Source organism: Ranitomeya variabilis, chromosome 3 (assembly GCF_051348905.1).
Source record: "Ranitomeya variabilis isolate aRanVar5 chromosome 3, aRanVar5.hap1, whole genome shotgun sequence".
Taxonomy (NCBI): domain Eukaryota; kingdom Metazoa; phylum Chordata; class Amphibia; order Anura; family Dendrobatidae; genus Ranitomeya; species Ranitomeya variabilis.
In genome coordinates this window covers 160,712,544-160,729,572 of record NC_135234.1, presented here as the reverse complement: position 1 = coordinate 160,729,572, position 17,029 = coordinate 160,712,544, and the positions used below count along the sequence as shown (strand labels likewise).

The window sequence follows — 17,029 nt, the reverse complement described above, 5'->3', positions numbered from 1 at the left end:
GCATCTGCCCAAGTAGTAAGCTGCCACATTTTCGGAACGACCTGTGTTACTGTCTTGCTGTGACTCCTGCAGTAGCCTCTGCTCTCGCCACTGCTGTCACCGCTATCTGCTATCTCTGCTGCTGTCTCTGATGCTGTCTCTGATGCTGGCCCCTGGATGGCTGGGCTATTTTCCTTAAATGTTACGGAGTCCAGCCGCCCTGCACAAGTTCCCTGGCCCTTCTGCCCCAAAACAGGAATACCCTCTATCCTATACATGGTTGGCTCCTCCTAAACTAACTATATAACCTGATGTACCCCATCTAGTGTCATAACTGGGGTACTGTACTTTCCCTAACAATAATGTACATTTAGCAGCACTGTATACAGCATAAATACATATTTTTAACAACATTACAAAGTAGCAAAATAAATTCATTTAACCAAGACATGTTTAGGATACAAGACCGTTTTTATCACCCCCTTACACTTACGTATAGTTGTACTAAAGCTGGTGCGAGTGGTAGTGGTGCTTAAGTGGCTATTAGTAGCACCCATATTCTTAGCCATAGTATGCTTTTTTATCTTTTACATCACCCTCTCCATTACCATTGCCAGACTCATTGCCAGTTATTGCAAACCATTGATTGAAGTTGTTGCTGCTTAGGGTGGCCCAACCAATTATTAGTTTAGGGCCAATCACTTTTTCACACAGGGCCCTGTAAGTTTGGATATCTTTTTACTTTAATAATAAAGACCTTCATTTAAAAAAATCTTTGTCTAATATTTACATTTGTTTTGTGATCTGAAACATTTAACTGGAACAACCACGCAAAGGAATAGGAAATCAGGAAGGGGACAAACACATTTTCACACAACTGTATGACTGGTGATGAAAGGTTGAACCTGATGGCCCTATGCCTTTTTTAACCTATGCAACTATGTAACTTTTCTTATGGTTAATAATAACTTCAAATTATTATACATAGTGTACTTCTTTAGTGCTTCTACAACCCCGAAAGTTAGGTTGTGTTTAGACTTTATGTACTTTTGCCACGATTAATTTACTAAATGTTATGGATAGAGATGGGTTACCCTGAGCAGTAAAGTTCAGGGTCCGTACCAAACACCTACTGTTCGGCCACAGTCCCCAACACGGACTTCACCAGGAAGTCTGTGTTACTGTTTGGGTTCAGCACCCTGAACACCAGGTGATTCTCGCGCTGTCAACTGGATGACAATGAGAGAAACACTGGCGGCTCTGATAGGCGGTAAGATTATTACTACTGGTCAGAGCTCTGCGGTTCCCATTGCTTCAGATGACAGCGTGAGCTCACAGCTGTGACAGTAGGTAAAAGGTTTACCTCTGATCACAGGCATCGGCTGATGGGACTACAACTCCTATCAGCCTACGTCTGCTGTCGCTGATAACAGCGAGAGCAGGCGCCACTGATGGGTGTATTCATCAACCAGCGCCTGTGCTATAAATAAATTAAAAAAAATTAAATGGCGTTGGTTCCCCTGTGTTTTTCATAACTAGACAGGCAAAACTGACAGCTGCAGGCTGCAACCCTGGCTGTCAGCTTTAGCAAGGCTGGTAATCAAGAATAGAGGGGTCCCCAATTCGTTTTTATCAATTAGTTAAATAAATAATAACAAAAACAAAGGTGTGGTGTCCCCCCAATTTTGGCAACTAGCCAAGCTAAAGCAGCTGGGGGCTGGTATTCTCAGGCTGCTAAGAGGCCATGGATATTTGCCCTCTCCAACCTAAAAATAGCATCACACAGCCGCCCCAGAAAATGCGCATGGGGACGCCTCTCTTCTTGATAACCAGCCCTGCTAAAGCTGTCAGCTGAGGGTTGCATCCTGCAGCTGTCAGTTTTGCCTGGCTAGTTATCAAAAATACAGGAGAACCAATGCCATTTTTAAAAATTAATTTGTTTATAGCACAGGCATCGGTTGTTGAATACACACATCAGCAATAGCAGGAGCAAACTGATAGGAGAAGTAGTCCCATCCTCCGGTTACAGCTGCGGGCTCCTGCTATCATCTGACAACATGGGAGCCGCAGCGCTCTGACCAGTGGTATTAATCTTACCACCGATAAGAGGCAGTGTTTGCCACGCTGTCATGCACAAACACTGGATGTTCGGGCCCCTAGTCATGTGAATGGTGTCCGGGTTCGGCTACTGAACCTGCTGGTCCCGAACATCCAGGGGTTCACCCATTACTAGTTATAGACACTAATCTCTGGTATTTTGATAAATATATTTTATAGACTGTAAGACTGGTGGGTGTGAACCTACTGCGCCACTGGCTGGGCTTACTCTGGAGGGGCGTAACTAAGTGTCTACCAGGTTTCTGAAGGTGAGGATAGGCTGGTCTGCTGGTAGACACCAGGTACCACACCAGGGCACGTCTCGGGACTTCAGCAGCTGACCAGAGGATAAAAGGCGTGGGTACGAGGTGCAGGAAGGCGAAACAAAAGCATTGTCAGATGATCCGAGGTTGGAGCAGGTAGCATGACTTCACAGAACAAAGCCAGAGTCATGGATGGAGAAGTCAAACACAGCTGGTTAACAGGCTGCTGATAACGGGAGACAGAGTATGGAGATATGCTTAATCAAGGTACTAACAGGCTAGGAACCAATATTCTGGCAAGGAGTAGTGGGAGGAGCTGCCTAATAAAGACCCTGCTGGTACGGGATAGGCCAGGGAACCAAATTTTTGCAGGACACAGCAGGATTAAATTCCTGCAGAGACCATCCAGGCCCCCTAAAAGAAGATGGAAGCCACATGCTGATGCAGCAGTGCTGAGGAATTCTGCAAAAGGCAAACTCAGTAAGCTGGCTAGACACGAAGAGAAGTCACGCGGTAACCATGGTGAGTAGGGCAGCACTCAGAAGGCATGCAAGTTACCACCGGGACATAGACAGATACATGGACTCATTTAAAGAGATTAATTTCTTGCAGACTGTATGACTGCTAATTATGCAACTTAAACCAAAAATATGGGCCAGCATGCCTGCTACTGCAAGTGCAATATGCAGATACACATCCACACCAAGGACACCAACAAACAAATATACTATAGGATAAAACAATGTATGGAAGCTGTACACTAAATAAGTAGTAACACATATAAAAAATACGGGGTACTTAGTTAACATTTTTTCATCAAAAAGGTGGAAACACTATCCCACAGCAACAAGATGTCCCCACTCCCTACTCTAGTGCCAGAAGGCATAAAAAAAGACAGCGGCAGAACTGGACCTGGGCCTGACTGTTATCCCTGTTTTCCACCTGTAAGTAATTATACAACTTACTCTGTTAAGATTCCATCTGCTGTGTCTCGTCCTTCTGGAGTGTCCCAGAAGATTCTCGCAGTAAGTTTATTTGGCTCTGCAACTTTCTCCTTTACACTTGGACATTGAATCCTTGGAGGCTCCAAATCTAGAAACATAATATCCACAGGAGTAATATATTATAATCAAGGCTGGATAGTACATTGACATAGTGCGGCAAGCATTTTGACCACCACCCCTCTAGCCCATGAACCCTTAGCCCTACCTCACTCCCTTCCACAAGTCTAGTATTGAGCCTCCTTTTTTTCCCTACCCACGTATTCTAGTTTTAAAAAATACTGATACAATTTTAGTTGCTGTTTGATCCTGCTTTTAGTAAATCATTTTTCATAAAATGTTAAAAATAAAAAGTTATGCTTTGTTATAATTCTTTTATTTTTTCATATATTTTTATGCAACTGTCCTAACCAAGCCCTTAACACTAGCATTAGCCCTGCTTTCACTTCAGACTGAAAAAAGTATGTGAAAACTTAAAATGTATTATTATGTTAGCATTATTATAACACGGAACAATTTTTTAACTATCCAGCAGATAATTTGTCTTTCCTCTTACAAAATTACAAATGGGAGGAGAGGGAGAGAGCTGGAGGAGAGCGTGGTGCACATGAGTAGTGTTCATGACTCAACACTAAACACTATGTTGCCCAGTCTTTGCTGCCTATGTAGTCAGCGCTCAGCTCCTGAGCCCGCGTCATACATTGGGATCTGACATCGGAAGTACAAGTATATCCAATGTCGAGAAGGGGGTTAACAACCAAACCCCCAGATACTGTTACATTAAGATTAAAATAAATGTGTTCATGTAATATAATAGTGATCAAACCTGAAGGTATTATTCTTAGGTGCCCATCCACATCATTATTTCTATTTTTCTATTCCTTTATAGCAAAAGAAATATTAAACTTTTGCCAATGCCAGATCTGTAATGACACCAACAGTTGCTGATGGATCTTATTGACAATAGTGGGGTTTGTCAGGTTTCTATCATGATATCATTTTAACATAAAAAATAGTGTTGCCTCTTTTTTTTTAATGTTTTTAGGAATATAATGACTTATTAAACCTTTGAGGTTAATAATTCAAAGCTAAAAGTGAAAATATTGGTATTGTAAAGATTTAGGATAGGCCCTCATGATGTCTTCCATTAGTGGGCTCTATGTGCTCCAATCTGACCCTGTCAGCAATAATAAAGGGCTCAGTTACATACATTTCTTTAGCATTTTCTATATTTAGATGAGTAAGCACGTGCATTTATAGGGGTATTCCCATCTCCAAGATCTTATCCCAATACGTAGTAGGTGTAATATTAATAATAATGTTAATAATAATAATAATATTAGTAAATACCTCCAATTAGAAATGTAGACTAGTTCTTCTGATTCGCTATGCCGCTTTCCGCATGTGCTGGGCACTGTAGTAGCTTAGGTATCAATGGTTATGACCACTGATATAATGACAGTTAGTTAGTTGTTAGTGGTTGTAACCAAGGATAACTAAGCTACTGCAATGCCTGCACATGGGGTAAACATAGTGAATCAGAAGAACTATACATTTCTAATTGGAGGTATATATTATTATGATTATTATTATTACACCTACTATAATTGGGATAGGAATTTGGAGATAGGAATACCCTTTTAATAGTGTTTTCACTGGTATTTAAATGCTGTTTTAGCAACTTTTTTTTTTTAAATTAATTATGCTCTGTGCTTGCAGTTTTTTTCTAATGTTTTTCCCATGGGCTTCTATGGATTTTCACAAACATCAAAATAAAATGTATATACAAAGTGACTCTGAATGAACAATGCCACTAAAAGTGCCATAAAACCACTGGTGTTTTTGTAAGTGTTTTTTCAAGTAGTTTAAAACACCAGAAAAAAATTTCTGTTGCTAGATTGAGCAGTGCTATTACATTGTACCTCACTATAGCTGGATGTTGCCCCAAGCCAAGAACTTATTAAAAAGCTGAATAAATCAATTGAAAGGTTACAACAAATAGGGGGCATGGATCTATTTTTGGATTATTATTACTGTGAAACTCAAACCCCTTCAAGCAATATCATTTCACTAAGTTGGCAAACTAAGTGTCATTTGTGACTTTGAGTGGCAAGCAATTTCATGTGTGTGGATTGCTTGCTTTTTTATTACCCATAGGGAATAATAGAGATTACTTGCAACTACGATTTTGAAATGAGATACATAGAATTCCTTGCATGTCCTTATGGGTAAGAAATAGGGCGCAGTTTGACATTTTTTTTAATAAATGCACTACAAGTTTGGATTCTGTCTAGATCCATTTTCTATTTCAGAAGTTTTCGGATGGTGAAATATCTGTGTTTAGATTATATTTCATGATATCTCATTGTGAGCCTGTACTCAGGGCTGCTCTTGTAATATACTCTATGGTGGACTATGTATAAAGACTAAGAATAATTGAAGCCTAAGCATCCCGTATTGCAATGCAGCTGCATTATGGTCTACATGCTGAAGAAATCTATGATTGGCGTCAGCAGAAAACCTTGGATGAGAAGTTTCTTATTAACTGCACAGCTTCATGGCACCATATTGTGAAAGCTGTTCAATCCAACTGTATGTATATACTGCCATCTAGTGGAAATCAGGCAAATATATTCTGCTTCTCCAATTGTGTGCACCATAAGTAGTCATTACTAGGGTTGAGCGACTTTTACTTTTTTAGGATCGAGTCGGGTTTCGCGAAACCCGACTTTGTCAAACGTCAGGTCAAGTGAAATCGGCCGATTATCGCGAAAAGTTGGGGATCGACCGAAACACGAAACCCAATGTAAGTCAAAGGGGAATCAAAGTTGGCAGTGAGTGGAGGACAGGAAAACACCAACAGTGCCCATTTTAATGTCAAAAACATCAATTCTTGTCACTTAAGCTTGTGAATCTTAATTTACCTTATAATAATAGTTAGGCATTGAAAATTGGGGGTCATTTGGCTAAAGTTGTGGGGAGGGGGGGAGGGCTGGCTCAAGTTTTTTGTGGGCTCAGGAAAAGCGGACTACGTCATGACGGTGGAGCCGGGAGAGGTAAGTATTAAAACTTTGCAAGTGCTGTGATCCCGAGCAAGCGGGGGGGCCCACTTGTTCGCATTGGCACTGGCACAGGGCCCCTCAAAGTACGGCGGTGTGTTTGACGGCGGGTGGCACCTCCCACCGGCAGAGACACCTTTGCATACTATGAGGGGCCCTGTGCCAGTGACGTCGCCAACGAGTATGCTCCCCCACCTGATGAAGGAACCTGCACTTTCATCTGCACCTTCCTCTTTGTCCCCGTGTAAGGTGGTATAGTATGCGGGAAGGGGAACCTGACTTTCAGCAGGGTCAGATTCTGGCTGTGTAGAGTGCAAGGGGAATGTAGTGGTCTGGGTCAATGTACCAGCAGACTCATCTAGCAGTGGCTGGGCAATGGGCAGGATGAGGAGGAAACACAGATATAGTCCCAAAGAATAAAGTAGGCTAAATGCAGTTCAATATTGGTAACAGGAGTAAACAGGCGGCACTGCTTTGTTCATTGGAGGAGAACACCAAGCAGCGGCAGACACGGTTAGTAGGCCAAACCAAACTAGTAGGCCAAATGCAGGTTAATATCTGATATAGGCCGAAAGCCTGAAAATTGAAGCTCAGCTATATTCAGTGGAGGAGACAAGCAAGGAGCTGCAGACACCGTTACTAGGGCCCAACCAAACAAGTAGGCCAAATGCAGTTTAAAATTTCCTATAGGCCGTAAGCCTGAAGATTGAAGCTCAGCTTTGTTCAGTGGAGGAGACAAGCAAGGAGCGGCAGACACCGTTACTAGGGCCCAACCAAACTAGTAGGCCAAATGCAGTTTAATATCTGATGTAGGCCGAAAGCCTGAAGATTGAACCTCAGCTTTGTTCAGTGGAGGAGAAAAGCAAGGAGCGGCAGACACCGTTACTAGGGCCCAACCAAACTAGTAGGCCAAATGCAGTTTAAAATTTCCTATAGGCCGAAAGCCTGAAAATTGAAGCTCAGCTTTGTTCAGTGGAGGAGACAAGCAAGGAGCGGCAGACACCGTTACTAGGGCCCAACCAAACTAGTAGGCCAAATGCAGTTTCATGTGTTATGTAGGCCGAAAGCCTGAAGATTGAAGCTCAGCTTTGTTCAGTGGAGGAGAAAAGCAAGGAGCGGCAGACACCATTACTAGGGCCCAACCAAACAAGTAGGCCAAATGCAGTTTAAAATTTCCTATAGGCCGAAAGCCTGAAGATTGAAGCTCAGCTTTGTTCAGTGGAGGAGACAAGCAAGGAGCGGCAGACACTGTTACTAGGGCCCAACCAAACTAGTAGGCCAAATGCAGTTTAATATCTGATGTAGGCCGAAAACCTGAAGATTGAAGCTCAGCTTTGTTCAGTGGAGGAGAAAAGCAAGGAGCGGCAGACACCGTTACTAGGGCCCAACCAAACTAGTAGGCCAAATGCAGTTTAATATCTGATGTAGGCCGAAAGCCTGAAAATTGAAGCTCAGCTTTGTTCAGTGGAGGAGAAAAGCAAGGAGCGGCAGACACTGTTACTAGGGCCCAACCAAACAAGTAAGCCAAATGCAGTTTAAAATTTCCTATAGGCCGAAAGCCTGAAGATTGAAGCTCAGCTTTGTTCAGTGGAGGAGACAAGCAAGGAGCGGCAGACACCGTTACTAGGGCCCAACCAAACTAGTAGGCCAAATGCAGTTTAATATCTGATGTAGGTTGAAAGCCTGAAGATTGAAGCTCAGCTGTGTTCAGTGGAGGAGAAAAGCAAGGAGTGGCAGACACCGTTACTAGGGCCCAACCAAACTAGTAGGCCAAATGCAGTTTAAAATTTCCTATAGGCCGAAAGCCTGAAGATTGAAGCTCAGCTTTGTTCAGTGGAGGAGAAAAGCAAGGGGCGGCAGACACCGTTACTAGGGCCCAACCAAACTAGTAGGCCAAATGCAGTTTAAAATTTCCTATAGGCCGAAAGCCTGAAGATTGAAGCTCAGCTTTGTTCAGTGGAGGAGACAAGCAAGGAGCGGCAGACACCGTTACTAAGGCCCAACCAAACTAGTAGGCCAAATACAGTTTCATGTGTTATGTAGGCTGAAAGCCAGAAGATTGAAGCTCAGCTTTGTTCAGTGGAGGAGAACACCAAGCAGCGGCAGACACCGTTAGTAGGCCCAACCAAACAAGTAGGCTAAATGAAGTTTAATATCTGACATCGGATGAAAACTGAGGCTCAGCTTTGTTGAGTGGAGGACAACTGTAATGGGAGGCAGACACAGTTAGTAGGCATAAATAAGAAAGTAGGCAAAATGTAGTTCAAAATTGGTTAGTGGAGTATACAGGCGGCATAGCTTTGTTCAGCGGAGGACAACTGTAATAAGTGGCTCAGACAGACAGAGTAGGGCAACAATTAAAAAAGGTGGCTAATTGCAGTTCAAAATTTGTAATAGGAGTACACAGTCGGCATAGCGTAATTCAGCGGAGGAGGACAAGTGTAATTAGTGGCTCTGACACACTGAGTAGGCGTAAAATAAAAAGAACGATATATGCAGTTCACAATTGGTAAGAGGAGTACACAGGCGGCCTTGCTGGGTTCAGCGGTGGAGGACAACTGTTGTGAGAGTCTGACACAGTTACTAGGACAAAATAAATAAGTAGGCTAAATGCTGTTCTACATTGGTAAGAGGAGTACACAGGCGGCCTAGCTTGTTTCAGGGGGGGGACAGTTGTAATGTGTGGCGCCGACAGACAGACAGACAGACAGAGGCCTAACCTAAAAAAAGGTGTCTAAATGCAGTTCAAAACTGCTAGCAGGACTAACCAGGCGGCCTAGCTTGTTTCGGGGGGGGGCAGTTGTAATGTGTGGCGCCGACAGACAGACAGACAGATAGACAGACAGAGGCCTAAAATAAAAAACTGTGGCTTCATGCAGTTATAAACTGCTAGCAGGACTAACCAGGCGGCCTAGCTTGTTTCAGGGGGGACAGTTGTAATGTGTGGAGCAGACAGACAGACAGAGGCCTAACCTAAAAAAAGGTGTCTAAATGCAGTTCAAAACTGCTAGCAGGACTAACCAGGCGGCCTAGCTTGTTTCAGGGGGGGGGGACAGTTGTAATGTGTGGCACCGACAGACAGACAGACAGAGGCCTAACCTAAAAAAAGGTGTCTAAATGCAGTTCAAAACTGCTAGCAGGACTAACCAGGCGGCCTAGCTTGTTTCGGGGGGGGGGGGGCTTGGGCAGTTGTAATGTGTGGCGCCGACAGACAGACAGACAGAGGCCTAACCTAAAAAAAGGTGTCTAAATGCAGTTCAAAACTGCTAGCAGGACTAACCAGGCAGCCTAGCTTGTTTCGGCGTGGGAGGACAACTGTTATGAGAGGCTGACACAGTTACTAGGCACAAATAAGTAAGTAGGCTACATGCAGTTCACAATTGGTAACAGGAGTATTTAGGTGGCATAGCTTTGTTCAGCGGAGGTCAACTGTTAGAAGTGGCTAATTCTTGAGGAAGCACTGCACCACAAGGTTCAAGGTGTGAGCCAGGCAAGGTATGTGTTTCATTTCGGAAAGGGCTATGGCAGCCATAAAATTCCTTCCATTATCACTGACTACCTTGCCTGCCTCAAGAAGTACACTGCCCAGCCATGACTGAGTTTCTTGCTGCAAGTACTCGGCCAGTACTTCCGCGGTGTGTCTGTTGTCGCCCAAACACTTCATTTGCAGCACAGCCTGCTGACGCTTACCACTAGCTGTTCCATAATGGGACACCACGGGTGCAACACTGGTAGCTGCGGATGGAGTGTTCATGCGACTGAGCTCTGTGGACGAGCTTTCGCTTGTGGAAGAGGAGGAGGAGGAGGTGCAAACGCCTACAGCCAACTGTTTCCTAGACCGTGGGCTAGGCAGAACTGTGCCACTATGGCTGTCCCTTGTGGACCCTGCATCCACCACATTAACCCAGTGTGCCGTGATGGACACGTAACGTCCCTGGCCATGCCTACTGGTCCATGCATCAGTTGTTAGGTGCGCCTTTCTACTGACCGATTGCCTCAGTGCATGGACAATGCGTTCTTTGACATGTTGGTGGAGTGCTGGGATGACTTTTCTCGCAAAGAAGTGTCGACTGGGTAGGTCATAGCGTGGTACTGCGTAGGCCATCAGGGCTTTGAAAGCTTCGCTTTCAACCAACCGGTAGGGCATCATCTCTAACGAGATTAGTCGAGCAATGTAGCCGTTCAAACCCTGTGTACGCGGATGAGAGGAAGAGTACTTTCTTTTCCTATCTAGAGTCTCTTGTAGGCTAAGCTGGACTGGAGAGCTGCATATGGTGGAACTAGCTGGGTTGGTGGTGGACATGGCAGATTGAGAGAGGCTTGGTGATGGTATTCTTGATGTGGGCCTACCTACAGTGTTTCCAACCAAGAACCTTGTGATTCCCTGACTGCTTTGGCCTTGCGACAATACCTCCACATTTGTTACTGGTGGTGCCATAACCAGTGGGCTTCCAGTGAGGGAAGCAAAGTTGCGTTGCTGACTAACTTCAATATGAGCAGGTGCATCAACGTACGGGAAGTTTGGTAGTTAGTCCATGCTTCCAAGTGCCTGCTGGTTAGATGTCTACGCATGCACGTTGTATTTAAACTTTGTAGATTCTTCCCTCTGCTAAAGGTCTTGGAGCATTTCTTACATATAACTTTGGACTGATCATTCGGATCTTGGTTAAAAAATTGCCACACTGCACTCGTCCTACTATGGAATACCTTTTCAGGCTTTGCATGCCGTGCTACTGTCACCGGATTGCAACACTGTCCTACACCTGTTGTGTTTTTTGACACACGTTTTGGGCCTGATGCAGGCCTGCCAGATGACAGATTTTGCGATGTAGATGGATGCAGCAGATCATCCTCCTCCGCTTCTGAGCTACAGGCAGCGGCACCCTCTTCCCCCAATGGCTGCCAATCAGGGTCAACAACTGGGTCATCTACCACCTCCTCTTCAATGTCATGTGCACCGTCCTCTGTGTCAACGTGTAAGGTGCTATAGCGTTCGGGACTGGACACCATAGTCTCATCAGAGTCAGATTCGGGCTCAGTACACTGCGAGGGCAAAGTAGTGATCCGAGTCAATGGAACAACATAATAATCAAGCTGTAGCTGTGCATCTGTGCACTCCATGTCCGATTCATCCTGTAATGGACTTTTAACAATTTCCCTCTCTAACCCAGGCACGGTATGTGTAAAGAGCTCCATGGAGTAAAGTGTAGTGTTGCCTGCCGCATCCTTCACCTTTGTTTTGGGTGAAGGACACAAGGAAGCAACTTTTTCCGGACCTGGAGCAGCCACTGACGACTCGCTGGTTTTAGATTTCGAAGCTTCTGAAGAGGAGGTGAAAGAGCTAAAGGCTGAGTCAGCAAGGAAAGCCAAAACTTGTTCCTGCTGCTCCGGGTTTGAAAGCTGTTTTCCACCTCCAGATAAGGGAGCCTTCGAGGCCTTGTGTAGCCAGACGATGACGCTGCCTCAACACCTCGAGCCATTGGTGCTATCTTGCTTTTCCCAGTACCACCAGATGCTCCACTACCACCACCACCATCAGTACCAGCTGGCAACGACCGCCCACGGCCTCTTCCACCAGACTTCCTCATTTTTGCGGAAATGTTACCAATATAAAAACCGTTATATGCTACTGTTAAACAAGGTAGAAGATGTATATTAACTTTTGGAGAATTTATATCTCCCTTTTTTTGGCGGGAACACTGCAGGAAAAAACAGGCCCTGTGTATTACACCACAGAATGTACAAGGCAGAACGTGGCTGGCAGATATACGCCAAACAGAACTCACGTAGATCCACTAGGTGGCAATTTAAAGCTCCCTTTTTTTGTGGGGGGGGGACTGCAGGGGAAAACAGGCCCTGTGTATTACACCACACAATGTACAAGGCAGAACGTGGCTGGCAGATATACGCCAAATAGAACTCACGTAGATCCACTAAGTGGCAATTTAAAGCTCCCTTTTTTTTGTGGGGGGGAGACTGCAGGGGAAAACAGGCCCTGAGTATTACTCCACACAATGTACAAGGCAGAATGTGGCTGGCAGATATACGCCAAACAGAACTCACGTAGATCCACTAAGTGGCAATTTAAAGCTCCCTTTTTTTTTTGTGGGGGGGGAGACTGCAGGGGAAAACAGGCCCTGTGTATTACACCACACAATGTACAAGGCAGAACGTGGCTGGCAGATATACGCCAAACAGAACTCATGTAGATCCACTAAGTGGCAATTTAAAGCTCCCTTTTTTGTGGGGGGGGGGAGACTGCAGGGAAAAACAGGCCCTGTGTATTACACCACACAATGTACAAGGCAGAACGTGGCTGGCAGATATACGCCAAACAGAACTCACGTAGATCCACTAAGTGGCAATATAAATCTCCCTTTTTATGTGTGGGACACTGCTGCAAAATTCAGGCCCACTGTATTACACTACACGGTATAAGTGGCAGAACGTGGCTGGCAGATATACGCCAAACAGAACGGACGCAGATGCACTTAGTGGCAATATAAATCTCCCTTTTTTTGTGTGGGAGACTGCTGCAAAAACCAGGCCCACTGTATTACACTACACAATATAAGTGCAGAAAGTGGCTGGAAATATATGTAAAAAAAGGGACTGTACTACAATAACAATCTCCCTACAATGATCTCAGGACAAGTGTGGCAGCAATAAAAAGAACTGCTGCACACAAAAGTGTGGACAAATAAACAATAGAACTGTGCAGAAAGGAGCAACAGGACTTTTGCTTTTAAAAAAGCAGTTGGTTTGCACAGCGGCGTACAAACAGCAATGCAGCTATCAGGGAGCCTAATAAGCTACAGAGCTGATGCACAGAAATTTAGCCTCCACTGTCCCTGCAAACAAAAGGTGGTGTTGGACAGTGGAAATCGCTACAGCACAAGCGGTTTGGGGGTTAATATTTCCTCCCTAACAATATCCCTGCTTCTGACGAAGCGGCAGCAACCTCTTCCTATGCTCAGATCGGCAGCAGTAAGATGGCGGTCGGCGGGAACGCCCCTTTATAGCCTCTGTGACGCCGCAGAAAGCAAGCCAATCACTGTCATGCCCTTCTCTAAGATGGTGGGGACCAGGACCTATGTCATCACGCTGCCCACACTCTGCATCCTCCTTCATTGGCTGAGAAATGGCGCTTAAAGCGTCATACGAAACGCGACTTTGGCGCGAAGATCGCCGACCGCATGGCCGATCCCACGCTGGGATCGGGTCGGGTTTCACGAAACCCGACTTTGCCGAAAGTCGGCGATTTTTGAAAATGTCCGATCCGTTTCGCTACCCTAGTCATTACATCTTTTCCTACATCATGCTGCTACTTCATGATAAGTCTAGTGTAGGACAACCATTACACACAAACATGTTGGTACTTTTATAAAATAGCAGAAAACCAGGTGCTAGATGCAACAGGACAGTTTTCCTAAGTGTACAAGAGCGGATTTAAAAAAAAATAGCCAGAAAAAAAGTACTATTCTTCATTTATATTTTCATCCTTATGCAATCCGTATTGCCATTTTTTAAAATAATTCTTTTTTTTTGGGGGGGGGGGATTTTGCAATATAGGGGAAAATAAAATGTTACATCAACCGCATGAAAACAAACTTATATCTTAGAAGAAACAAACAAGAGACTAGGGAAAGAGATTCAGAGGAGAAGGAGGAAAGAGAAAAGGGGAAAGGAAAAGGTGGACAAAAAAGGGGGCTGGGAAAAGATAAATAGGGAATGAGGGAAAAAGGGAAATACAGGAAAGATCATCTGTATTATATTCATAGTTATAACTTCACAGGTTTTCAATGTATATGTATTGAAATAAAGTCATATCTACATAGTTTCTGGCTACAAATAATAATATTTATGTAGAGAGGTTATTCCTGGTTGGGGAGAAGTATTTATTCCAGGAAGACCAGCTAGAATAATAATTTTTTAAGAGAGATTTCTTAAAGCAAAAGATTATTCAAAAGAATTATGAGAGTCCATTTTTTCTATAATATCTGAAATAGTTGGAACATCAATAGACTTCCTTTTAGATGCAATAAGTAGTTACGTTATAGCAAATATATGAATTGAAATATTTTATCTTCTGGGGGAGCAAGATTGAATAGAGAGAAAGAAGAAATAGTAGAGGAGGGATTTTAGCTGTAGAGTTATTGATTTGATTTAGTTATCGCCATTTTTGCGTCCGTATGGAATTAATTCTTATACATCAGTACTGAATAAAATTGACAAGACGAAAAACAATTTCCTAAGTTAAGAATTGCAAAATATCTATAAAATTTGAATGCCAAACAGATGATCCATATAGGATGCAATTTCTTTTTACGCACCCATAGACTTGACTAGTCAAGTTTTATCCAAAATACGGAAGATGTTAGGCTGGTTTCACACTTGCGTTTTGATCTGCAGCGTTTTAGCGCTAAAAAACGCATGCGTTTTTTTTCTATACTTAACATTAAAAAACACATGTTTTTTTTGCATGCGTTTTGACGCGTTTTCGGCAACGCATGCGTTTTTTGACGCGTGCGTTTAGTTGCAGAAATGCAACCTGTAGTAATGTCTAGCGGCATTTTTTCGCGGCAAAAAAATGTATTGCTGTCTATGTAAATGCAAGAAAACACAAGAGAAAACAAGAAAACCCTAACCCTAACCCTAGGGTTACTAGGGATCCTAACCCTAACCCTAACCCTAACCCTAAGGTTAGGATCCCTAGTAACCCTAGGGATCCTAACCCTAACCCTAGGGATCCTAACCCTTAGGGTTAGGGTTAGGATCCTAACCCTTAGTGTTAGGGTTAGGATCCCTAGGGTTAGGGTTAGGGTTAGGATCCCTAGGGTTAGGGTTAGGGTTAGGGTTAGGATCCCTAGGGTTAGGGTTAGGGTTAGGATCCCTAGGGTTACTAGGGATCCTAACCCTAACCCTAACCCTAGCTATTTCTGTTTATAGTGGGTTTTCTAGTTGATTTTGATGATTGGCAGCTGTCACACACTTCTCAGCATGCATTTAAAAAACGCGAACGCAGGAGAAACCGCATGTAAACGCGGCAAAATGCCGCGTTTTTTTTTCTGCATGCAAAAACGCATGCGTCTAAAAAACACGGCATTTTGCCGCTTTTACATGCGTTTTTTCACCACATGCGTTTTTTTTAAAAACGCTGCAGATCAAAACGCAAGTGTGAAACCAGCCTTAGTGCATGCTGCGATTTTTTTCACGGTCCATGTCAAAACCTAAGGTCAGTTTTTTCCCACAAATAAAACTGAAAATAAGGTCAGGTAAAATGACCCTATCCCCTCATTCACACGTTTTTTATGCATTTATTCTATTCATGGTAGAACACATACCCATTATAGGATATGGGGCTGTTCACATGTCCAGGCTTCTTTGTGGACCGTGTGTTTTAAAAAAAAAAAATACAGAGGAGACATGTCCATTTTTGATTGGAGTCATGGATGGAAATGATGTATACAAGCATATGGATCCGCAAAAAAACACAGGCAGCACAAGGATGGTATCAGTGTACAGTCCATGATTAACATTGTAATAAATAGGAGAAACTCTGTCATTTGTTTTTTCTTACATAAAAATAATTGATGGTAAAAACTGACATCGATCAAACACTGATGACACTCAGACGGGTAAGTAAAAGTCTTAAGACTAATGGTGTCTCTCTGGTCCTAATTACTCAGGTTCAGACATTTACTGCCAGTTTCTATGACATAGCCAGGTGTCGAATCCCAGGTGAACACCAACGTAAACTCAATGAACGTTCAATAACTGATCTGTATCAGGACTAAACTAGATGTCTCAGAGACTGAGTTGTATTCCTCATGCACATATGGCTTTACACTCTTTACCGAACATATTTCAGGAAGCAGGACGGAACATCTAATTACCCCTTGAGAAAGCAAAATGCGAAACGTGCGCCAGGGTAGCAGAAACCTGCAAGTGCAGATTTTCTTGGGATGATCGATTTGCGGAGAATAATGTCCCTTATATCTCTCCAGATCCCAGAGCATAACAAATGTGCAATGTTAAAAAAAATAAATACTCACATAACCATAACCATAGTGTACACCTATGTGTTAAATCAATGTCTCCATAGATAACCTACCATACCACTCAGATACCATATACAAAGTTGTTGCTTATAATGATACATATATTGGCCCTATTATATGGGAATAATTAACCTCTTTTGCTCAAGGTGGCCTATCCCAACCTTCACTCTTCCCATAAACATATTCCCAAAGGGTCACTGAGATATGTTACCCTGATATCACAGATGATAGAAGAAAACTAAGGTTTTATGCAATCATTATAATGCACATAGGAGGCTATATATACAGGTCCTTCTCAAAAAATTAGCATATAGTGTTAAATTTCATTATTTACCATAATGTAATGATTACAATTAAACTTTCATATACTATAGATTCATTATCCACCAACTGAAATTTGTCAGGTCTTTTATTGTTTTAATACTGATGATTTTGGCATACAACTCCTGATAACCCAAAAAACCTGTCTCAATAAATTAGCATATCAAGAAAAGGTTCTCTAAATGACCTATTACCCTAATCTTCTGAATCAACTAATTAACTCTAAACACATGCAAAAGATACCTGAG

General features: G+C 43.2%; 1 protein-coding gene across 2 annotated transcripts in view; it reads right to left on the bottom strand.

Moving 5' to 3' along the window:
• Positions 1-17,029, bottom strand: part of SRPX (sushi repeat containing protein X-linked) — a 149,119-nt gene that overhangs the window by 26,957 nt on the left and 105,133 nt on the right. For both annotated transcript variants that reach the window (XM_077294776.1, XM_077294777.1), the window contains one exon: positions 3,305-3,431. In XM_077294776.1, the coding sequence (XP_077150891.1) occupies positions 3,305-3,431 (127 nt within the window). The remainder of the gene's footprint in view (positions 1-3,304; positions 3,432-17,029) is intronic.